This window comes from Coregonus clupeaformis, chromosome 23 (genome assembly GCF_020615455.1).
Source record: "Coregonus clupeaformis isolate EN_2021a chromosome 23, ASM2061545v1, whole genome shotgun sequence".
NCBI classification, from domain to species: Eukaryota; Metazoa; Chordata; class Actinopteri; order Salmoniformes; family Salmonidae; genus Coregonus; species Coregonus clupeaformis.
Window position 1 is genome coordinate 28,560,593 of NC_059214.1, and position 11,095 is coordinate 28,571,687.

The window sequence follows — 11,095 nt, forward strand, 5'->3', positions numbered from 1 at the left end:
GCTATGTATGCAAGGTTTGACTGTCCATGAGATTGAAATGATAGCTTTGAACGTTTTGAAACTATACTTGTCATGTGAGTCTTTGTAAACAAACAACACAAACATAGACAATGGCGTAAAACAATGATTTGCATAATGTCAGTTCCCACATATTAGGCTCACTTATTGTGGGAAATGGGACTGACGTTTGTATTTTATAGACAAGTCTCTCTCGAAGGAGAGCAATAAATTCAATGTGATATTGACGGATCAATGTTTTAAACTCGCATTCCCGAAATGAGCCGATTTTATTATCATATTTCATAAATACCATCATTTTGTGCTTTTGTACGGCATTCAAAAAGGGTAGTAACTGTCCAGTGTTTCCAGATTTCTATGAAATATGACCTATAGTTTTCCTTCCAATTCTTTTTATTTATTAAGTATGTTAATAAGCAGCTTTTCTGTCTTGAAATGGTGTGGGCGTTCCCCAACAACAGAATGGTGTGGACGTATACCTGTCATAAAAAATATTCATGCAAGTAGACCGCTAATTGGCCAGCTCATCCTCCTCAGAGTATAATATCATACAAATATGAGGAAATAGCAAGCATTTTTTAAATGGTCTGTTTGAGATACAAGTTTCAGGTGTTTATTATTTTATTTTTTTATGTTTTTGCCACAAATACGAGTATAGGATGAATCAACAACATTATTTGAGTATTAGTTAACAGAATATTAACTTTTTTCAAGAGTCGTGATAGCGCAAAGAAATGAACAGTGATTGCAGACCTGCTTATTCATCAGGTTCCAGAAAATGTGAATAACAAAACCCCATTACGGTGCGTATAAAGTATAAAAGCCCACTGGCAGCCGCAGGTCGTTGGACAGAATCCCACAAAGAACATCAAACAAGGTACATACATATCAGCCAGCTCTGGGTCAACCTGTCAGTCCTCTAACGCAGCACAATCACGGATTCAGCTAATGGAAAAGTACTGCAGACAGCTTGAAATGGGATAAAGATAGTGAGGGGAAAAAACTATTTGATCCCCTGCTGATTTTGTACTGACAAAGACATGATCAGTCTATAATTTTAATGGTAGGTTTATTTGAACAGTGAGAGACAGAATAACAAACAAAAAATCCAGAAACGCATGACAAAAATGTTATAAATTGATTTGCATTTTAATGAGGGAAATAAGTATTCGACCCCTCTGCAAAACATGACTTAGTACTTGGTGGCAAATCACAGAGGTCAGACGTGTCTTGTAGTTGGCCACCAGGTTTGTACACATCTCAGGAGGGATTTTGTCCCACTCCTCTTTGCAGATCTTCTCCAAGTCATTAAGGTTTCGAGCCTGACGTTTGGCAACTCGAACCTTCAGCTACCTCTACAGATTTTCTATGGGATTAAGGTCTGGAGACTGGCTAGGCCACTCCAGGACCTTAATGTGCCTCTTCTTGAGCCACTCTTTTGTTGCCTTGGACGTGTGTTTTGGATCATTGTCATGCTGGAATACCCATCCACAACCCATTTTCAATGCCCTGGCTGAGGGAAGGAGGTTCTCACCCAAGATTTTACGGTACATGGCCCCGTCCATCGTCCCTTTTGATGCGGTGAAGTTGTCCTGTCCCCTTAGCAGAAAAACACCCCCAAAGCATAATGTTTCCACCTCCATGTTTGATGGTGGGGATGGTGTTCTTGGGGTCATAGGCAGCATTCCTCCTCCAAACACGGCGAGTTGAGTTGATGCCAAAGAGCTAGATTTTGGTCTCATCTCACCACAACACTTTCACCCAGTTCTCCTCTGAATCATTCAGATGTTCATTGGCAAACTTCAGACGGGCATGTATATGTGCTTTCTTGAGCAGGGGGACCTTGCGGGCGCTGCATGATTTCAGTCCTTCACGGCGTAGTGTTTTACCAATTGTTTTCTTGGTGACTATGGTCCCAGCTGCCTTGAGATCATTGACAAGATCCTCCTGTGTAGTTCTTGGTTGATTCCTCACCGTTTTCATGATCAATGCAACTCCACGAGGTGATAACTTGCATGGAGCCCCAGGCCGAGGGAGATTGACAGTTATTTTGTTTCTTCCATTTGCAAATAATCACACCAACTGTTGTCACCTTCTCACCAAGCTGCTTGGCGATGGTCTTGTAGCCCATTCCAGCCTTGTGTAGGTCTACAATCTTGTCCCTGACATCCTTGGAGAGCTCTTTGGTCTTGGCCATGGTGGAGAGTTTTTGGAATCTGATTGATTGATTGCTTCCTTTAAGAGTGTGCTCCTAATCTCAGCTCGTTACCTGTATAAAAGACACCTGGGAGCCAGAAATCTTTCTGATTGAGAGGGGGTCAAATAATTATTTCCCTCATTTAAAATGCAAATCAATTTAACATTTTTGACATGTGTTTTTCTCGATTTTGTTGTTATTCTGTCTCTTACTGTTCAAATAAACCTACCATTAAAATTATAGACTGATAATTTATTTGTCAGTGGGCAAACGTACAAAATCAGCAGGGGATCAAATACTTTTTTCCCTCACTGTAGGGAAAAATTGATAGTTAGATCATCATAGTTTATTGCATATTATAACCCGGGTGGTTCGAGCCATGAATGCTGATTGGCTGAAAGCCGTGGTGTATCAGACCGTATACCATGGGTAGGATCCAAAAATATTTTACTGGTCTAATTACGTTGGTAACCAGTTTATGATAGCAATAAGGCACCTTGGGGGTTTGTGGTATATGGCCAATACATACTCGTCGCCAAACCCACTGGCTCCAGGCCATCTATAAATCACTGCTAGGCAAATCCCCGCCTTATCTTAGCTCATTGGTCACCATCGCAACACCCACCCGTAGTATGCGCTCCAGCAGGTATATCTCACTGGTCATTCCCAAAGCCAACACCTCCTTTGGCCGCCATTCCTTCCAGTTCTCTGCTGCATAATGACTGGAACAAATTGCAAAAATCTCTGAAGCTGGAGACTCTTATCTCCCTCACTAACTTTAAGCATCAGTTGTCAGAGCACCTTACCGATCACTGCACCTGTACACAGCCCATCTGAAATTAGCCTACCCAACTACCTCATCCCCATATTGTTATTTATTTTGCTCATTTGCACACCAGTATCTCTATTTGCACATCATCTCTTGCACATCTATCATTCCAGTGTTAATACTAATTGTAATTATTTTGCACTATAGCCTATTTATTGCCTTACCTCCATAACTTGCTACATTTGCACACACTGTATATACAGTGGGGAAAACAAGTATTTAGTCAGCCACAAATTGTGCAAGTTCTCCCACTTAAAAAGATGAGAGAGGCCTGTAATTTTCATCATAGGTACACGTCAACTATGACAGACAAAATGAGGAAAAAAAATCCAGAAAATCACAATGTACGATTTTTTTATGAATTTATTTGCTAATTATGGTGGAAAATAAGTATTTGGTCAATAACAAAAGTTTCTCAATACTTTGTTATATACCCTTTGTTGGCAATGACACAGGTCAAACGTTTTCTGTAAGTCTCCACAAGGTTTTCACACACTGTTGCCTGTATTTTGGCCCATTCCTCCATGCAGATCTCCTCTAGAGCAGTGATGTTTTGGGGCTGTCGCTGGGCAACACGGACTTTCAACTCCCTCCAAAGATTTTCTATGGGGTTGAGATCTGGAGACTGGCTAGGCCACTCCAGGACCTTGAAATGCTTCTTACGAAGCCACTCCTTTGTTGCCCGGGTGGTGTGTTTGGGATCATTGTCATGCTGAAAGACCCAGCCACGTTTCATCTTCAATGCCCTTGCTGATGGAAGGAGGTTTTCACTCAAAATCTCACAATACATGGCCCCATTCATTCTTTCCTTTACACGGATCAGTCGTCCTGGTCCCTTTGCAGAAAAACAGCCCCAAAGCATGATGTTTCCACCCCCATGCTTCACAGTAGGTATGGTGTTCTTTGGATGCAACTCAGCATTCTTTGTCCTCCAAACACGACGAGTTGAGTTTTTACCAAAAAGTTCTATTTTGGTTTCATCTGACCATATGACATTTTCCCAATCCTCTTCTGGATCATCCAAATGCACTCTAGCAAACTTCAGATGGGCCTGGACATGTACTGGCTTAAGCAGGGGGACACGTCTGGCACTGCAGGATTTGAGTCCCTGGCGGCGTAGTGTGTTACTGATGGTAGGCTTTGTTACTTTGGTCCCAGCTCTCTGCAGGTCATTCACTAGGTCCCCCCGTGTGGTTCTGGGATTTTTGCTCACCGTTCTTGTGATCATTTTGACCCCACGGGGTGAGATCTTGCGTGGAGCCCCAGATCGAGGGAGATTATCAGTGGTCTTGTATGTCTTCCATTTCCTAATAATTGCTCCCACAGTTGATTTCTTCAAACCAAGCTGCTTACCTATTGCAGATTCAGTCTTCCCAGCCTGGTGCAGGTCTACAATTTTGTTTCTGGTGTCCTTTGACAGCTCTTTGGTCTTGGCCATAGTGGAGTTTGGAGTGTGACTGTTTGAGGTTGTGGACAGGTGTCTTTTATACTGATAACAAGTTCAAACAGGTGCCATTAATACAGGTAATGAGTGGAGGACAGAGGAGCCTCTTAAAGAAGAAGTTACAGGTCTGTGAGAGCCAGAAATCTTGCTTGTTTGTAGGTGACCAAATACTTATTTTCCACCATAATTTGCAAATAAATTCATTAAAAATCCTACAATGTGATTTTCTGGATTATTTTTTCTCAATTTGTCTGTCATGGTTGACGTGTACCTATGATGAAAATTACAGGCCTCTCTCATATTTTTAAGTGGGAGAACTTGCACAATTGGTGGCTGACTAAATACTTTTTTCCCCCACTGTATATTCTGTTGTATTTTTGACTTTATGTTTTATTTTACCCCATATGTAACTCTGTGTTGTTGTTTTTATCACACTGCTTTGCTTTATCTTGGCCAGGTCGCAGTTGTAAATGAGAACTTGTTCTCAACTGGCTTACATGGTTAAATAAAGGGGAAAAAAATAAAAATAAATACACATCATGGAAAAGGGCTGTATCCAGGCACTCCGCGTTGCGTCTGCATAAGAACATCCCTTAGCCATGGTATATTGGCCATGTACCACACCTCCTAGGGCCTTATTGCTTAATAGTAGGGTATGATGAAAGCAAAGGCTTAGTGTCACTAATCCTGTGTATTTGTAACAAAACTTCACTGAAATTCAGCAAATGACTTGAGAAAGTGAATTGAACATTTGATGTGTGTAATCTTCTACGAGGACAACATCCAGGGCCGCTCTTATGAGTGCATGAGCGACTGCTCTGATATGTCACCCCACCTGAGTCGCTGCAACTGGATGCTTCATGGTATACAACCTTTCCAACTTCATGGGAAACCAGTTCTTTCTGAGGAGGGGAGAGTACTCCGACTACATGCCTATGGAGATATATATTTAGTACCAGTCAAAAGTTTGGACACACCTACTCATTCAAGGGTTTTTCTTTATTTTTACTATTTTATACATTGTAGAATAATAGTGAAGACATCAAAACTATGAAATAACACAAATGGAATCATGTAGTAACCAAAAAAGTGTTGAACAAATCAAGATATATTTTATATTTGAGATTCTTCAAAGCCACCCTTTGCCTTGATGACAGCTTTGCACACTCTTGGCATTCTCTCAACCAGCTTTATGAGGTAGTCACCTTGAATGCATTTCAATTAACAGGTGTGCCTTGTTAAAAGTTAATGTGTTTGAGCCAATCAGTTGTGTTGTGACAAGGTAGGGGTGGTATACATAAGATGCCCCTATTTGGTAAAAGCCATATTACGGCAAGAACAGCGAAAAAGAGAAAGGACAGTCCATCATTACTTTAAGACATGAAGGTCAGTCAATCCGCAAAATGTCAAGAACTTTAAAAGTTTCTTCAAGTGCAGTCGCAAAAACCATCAAGCTCTATGATGAAACTGGCTCTCATGAGGACCACCACAGGAAAGGCCCAGAGTTAGTTCATTAAGAGTTACCAGCCTCAGAAATTGACACCCAAATAAATACTTGAGAGTTCAAGTAACAGACACATCTCAACATCAACTGTTCAGAGGAGACTGTGTGAATCAGGCCTTCATGGTCAAATTGCTGCAAAAAAACCACTACTAAAGGACACCAAGAAGAAGAGACTTGCTTGGGCCAATAAACACGAGCAATGGACATTAGACCGGTGGAAATGTGTTCTTTTGGTCTGATGAGACCAAATTGAGATTTTTGGTTACAACCGCCGTGTCTTTGTGAGACACAGAGTAGGTGAACGGATGATTTCCGCATGTGGGGTTCCTACTGTGAAGCATGGAGGAGAAGGTGTGATGGTGTGTCACTGAAGGTGTGATGGTGTGTCACTGCTTTGCTGGTGACACTGTCAGTGATTTATTTAGAATTCAAGGCACACTTAACCAGCATGGCTACCACAGCATTCTGCAGCGATACGCCATCCCATCTGGTTTGCGCTTAGTGGGACTATCATTTGTTTTTCAACAGGACAATGACCCAAAGCACGCCTCCAGGCTGTGTAAGGGCTATTTGACCAAGAAGGAGTTTGATGGAGTGCTGCGTCAGATGACCTGGGCTCCACAATCACTCGACCTCAACCCAATTGAGATGGTTTGGGATGAGTTGGACCGCAGAGTGAAGGAAAAGCAGCCAACAAGTGCTCAGCATATGTGGGAACTCCTTCAAGACTGTTGGAAAAGCATTCCAGGTGAAGCTGGTTGAGAGAACGCGAAGAGTGTGCAAAGCTGTCATCAACGCAAAAGTTGGCTACTATGAAGAATCTCAAATATATTTTGATTTGTTTAAGAATTTTTTGGTTACTACATGATTCCATATGTGTTATTTCATAGTTTTGATGTCTTCACTATTATTCTACAATGTAGAAAATAGTAGAAATAAAGAACCCTTTAATGAGTAGGTGTGTCCAAACTTTTGACTGGTAATTTAGGTTTGGCTTCCTTGTGGTGTTTTATGAACTAATGTGATTTGCTTTAGGGAAATCCCCATCTCCAAATGTCTATAATTCATGTCACAATGGATGCTGTGAGGAGCTATTGATGACTAGACAGATACACTTGAATATGAAGGAAAAATTTTCTCCACAATAGCACAGAGGATCCTTCAGGATGAGGGTCTACGAGAGGGAGAACTTCGGAGGTCAGATGAACGAGCTGATGGAGGATTGTGAGTCCTTCCAGGAGTGTTACCGCATGGCCAACTGTGAGTCTGCCCAGGTCATGGAGGGACACTGGCTCATGTACGAGCAGTGTCCCTGCTTCAGAGGCAGGATGATGTACATGAGGCCCGGAGAGTACAGGAACCTCAGGGAGATGGAAAGCAACGGATTGAGACATAGTTCTGTTAGACGCATCATGGATCTTGTTAAATATTTTAATTTGTAGCTCTTTTTTAAAATGCATTTTTGAATTACATTTATTTTTTTCAAGGAAACTGTTGACTCGGATTATTAGACTATGCACTTAGCCTTCAAGACACAAATGGAAATGTGTAATGTTTCCAAGGCTTAGCATATGTAGGGAGAACAATAAGGGTCCAGAATTTGGTGTTCTGCAAGGTTCAGTGCTTGGAACCTTCCTATTCTCTTTCTGCCATCCCTTGGAAATAATAACCCATAAACATGGAATGCTATCTGATGATCCTTTTAAGACATATTTTTAGCACACGCTACAGCTAGTGATTGTATTGCACTTTTAGGTTTACAGTTTTATATTTTATTACCAACATATATATTTTTTTACATAATATTTGATAGCAATGGTGCTTGAACGTCTAATGGCTGTTTTTAGGACATTTTGATTTGCACAGATCAACACTGTATAGTATGTCTTATGATGTAATATATTATAAAATGAAAGTAATATTTCAGACTGAAGAGGGGGTATGTAATGAGTAAGACATACTGGTAGATAGTGTTTATTTTTTCTATTGACAATCAGATGATTTAGCACATGTCAGTGATACGCCTCATGCTCATGAACCTCATGCCCTTGGCACCCACGCCCATATCCCTAAAGCTCCTGTACTCTCCGGGCCTCATGTACATCATTCTGCCTCTGAAGTGGGGCTGCTCAAACATCAGCCAGTGGCCATCCATAACCTGGGCAGACTGGCAATCGGACATGTGGTAACGATCCTGGATGGAGTCACAGTCGTCCATCAGCTCCATGTTCTGACCTCCAAAGTTCTCCTTCTCGTAGATCTTCATTCTGTAGGAGCCTCTGTGCTGTTGGTGGAGAATTTAAAACAATTTGCATTAATTCCAAGGTCTGACATTTTAAGAAGCCTGCTTTGTAATTTAAAGGAAGAAATGCTCTCTTCTCCTTACCATGGGGATCATATGGCTGGACCTGATGCAGTCACTCTGGGTCATGCCCATTAGATGCTGGTTGTCGGGGTACTCTCCTCTTCTGACCAGCATCTGGTGTCCCATGAAGTTGGGCCGCTCATAGACCATGAAGCAGCCGCTCTCAACCCTGCAGGAGTTGCACCTGCTCAGGTGGGAAGTCAGCTCAGGGCAGTCATTGCTGGTCTCGTAAGAACGTCCCTGGAAGTTCTTGTCCTCATAGAAGATGATCTGCAAGACAAGTTGTAAGAATGTGATACAACAACTATTGCAGCAGTAAGGTACAGTAAACACATATCAAAAGCAGTAATTTAGTTAGAATGATTAAGAAAATAGTTGAAATGCCACGTACCTTGCCCATGGTCATGGTGGCTGTTGGTTGTTTAAGCTTGACTGTAAATGCTAGTGGCCCCCTTGCCCTTTTATACCTTGTTAGATGTCCACAGCATATGTGACCACATTGTGTTAAATTCCTGAGTCATCACCATCTAATGTACTGTAAATGAAAGCAGGTTCAATATTATTCGTTTTAGTAGTACTTGCATAATGTTTTATTGAATTAGTATACTGTAGTAAATTAAACATTTCAATTACTTATGGCTTTGATGATCATGGAACGATAACTATTTTATAATTCTAAACAATATGTACATGACCTAGAAGCAGAGATGGAGGTTGGCGCACCGCCAACTGTGCCAACTACAAAGCAAACAGTGGTTCACTGGGTATGGGTCTACCACTATTTTTGCTACGTTGCGCGAAATAACTCTGATACCTGGGGTTGCAATCTCTGACACTTGTTGCTAAGAATTTCAATGTTTGGCCACAGAAAATATACACAATTGTGATTAGAACTTCATTGTTGGTACTACACTGAAAACTTTGTACTTAAAATGTACCTAAAACCATCATTCAAAAAGGTTTGCAGTCATTCATATGTTGTCCTGTCTCAGCTAGGGCTAGGTCTAAAGTACAAGAAGCCCTAGTCTAAGCTAGATCACTTGGAGTCAACAGTAATGTGTGGACTTCACTCAGAAGTAAATGCAAGTATTATTGATTCATTATGTAAGACTGAGTTATTGTAAGACTGAGTTATTGTATTTCCTCAAATACCATCAACATAAGCAGGGTTGGGAAGCCTTTGAGAGGATTTGAGGAAGTGTTCTTGGTATCCAAGCCTCCCCTAGTGCCCTTATTGGTGCCAAAGGATTTCTCAAAACCATTCTATTCTATTTTGTGTTGTGCCTTTCTGCCGATATATATCTTAATTCAGGCAAAATAGAATAATGAAGTTTGAGTAATCGTTGGGAGAGAAGTGTAATCTCTCGTGGACAGATCTACGTAAACAACTGGTGCCATATAATATGTTGTGAAGGACTTGCCCATTACTTGCAAAGAGAGAGGGTGGAGTTCCTCGTTCCGCTCCTTGTTCTAGCATCTCTTAATTCCTTCTCTTAATCGAGCAGCTGATCAATTACATTTGCTGCCCCCATGCACTTGTTCCCCATTAGAGTGGGCTGCAGTTGGCCCTGCCCCAGATCTAGAATAATAACAATTTACAGACCAATTTAACGAAAATTATAGCCCTCTATGCTGAGTAAGGCATTCAAAAGAATGGACCATAAATAACTATCAAGTTGGGTATAAAAGTGACGGGGGAAGATGGGCAAAGTACCAGTGTTGTCAATGATAGGAGAGATCATCACACTGGACAAGGTTGGAAAACCACATCTTTTGTGGACTACTATGGGTAGTTCAAAGTCTACGCTGACACAAACACATCAGTGCATTCGTAAAGTATTCAGACCCCTTGACTTTTCCACATTTTATGTTACAGCCTTATTCTAAAATGGATTAAATTGTTTTTTTCTTCATCAATATACACATAATACCCCATAATGACAAAGGAAAAACTGTTTTTTTTTACATTTTTGCAAATGTATTACAATATAAAAACCTGAAATATAACATTTAAATAACTATCCAGACCCTTTACTCAGTACTTTGTTGAATCACCTTTGGAAACGATTTCAACCTCAAGTATAACGCTACAAGCGTGGCACACCTGTATTTGGGTAGTTTCTCCCATTCTTCTCTGCAGATCCTCTCAAGCTCTGTCAGGTTGGATGGGGAGCGTTGCTGCACAGCTATTTCCAGGTCTCTCCAGAGATATTAGATTGGGTTGAAGTCCAGGCTCTGGCTGGGCCACTCAAGGACATTCAGAGACTTGTCCCGAAGCCATGCTCAGGACCTCAGACTGGGGCGAAGGTTCACCTTCCAACAGGACAATGAACCACAGCCAAGACAACACAGGAGTGGCTTCGGGACAAGTCTCTGAATGTCCTTGAGTGGCTCAGCCATAGCCCTGACTTGAACCCAATCTAACATACTTTCCGAATGCACTGTCTACCGCCTGATAACACCTTGATAGAGGAAATGTACAGGACCTTGTGGTTATGAAGATTTCTTAATGAGGCATGGAATGGTTGCAAGTGTAAAATAAGTCATATTTTCATATTTATTTTCTGATGTTATCTTCTTTTAATAATTGAATCTATATCACCTAGTAGTACTTCTTATTACTAGTTCTCTATATTATTGTGGTTATTGTGCAATACTGTATGTATCAATATGATTAGGTTAAATCCAATCATATAAAGTGATGAATTCAGGTAATTTTCAAGTTATAACGGTGAATG

General features: G+C 41.0%; 1 protein-coding gene across 1 annotated transcript; it reads right to left on the reverse strand.

Moving 5' to 3' along the window:
* Positions 1-7,994: 7,994 nt before the first annotated feature.
* LOC121536327 (gamma-crystallin M3-like) lies at positions 7,995-8,763 on the reverse strand. Its single transcript, XM_041843603.1, has 3 exons — positions 8,749-8,763; positions 8,379-8,627; positions 7,995-8,276 (listed from the first exon to the last, which is right to left on the reverse strand). The coding sequence occupies exons 1-3, from the start codon at positions 8,761-8,763 to the stop codon at positions 7,995-7,997; spliced, it is 546 nt and encodes a 181-aa protein (XP_041699537.1).
* Positions 8,764-11,095: the final 2,332 nt, after the last annotated feature.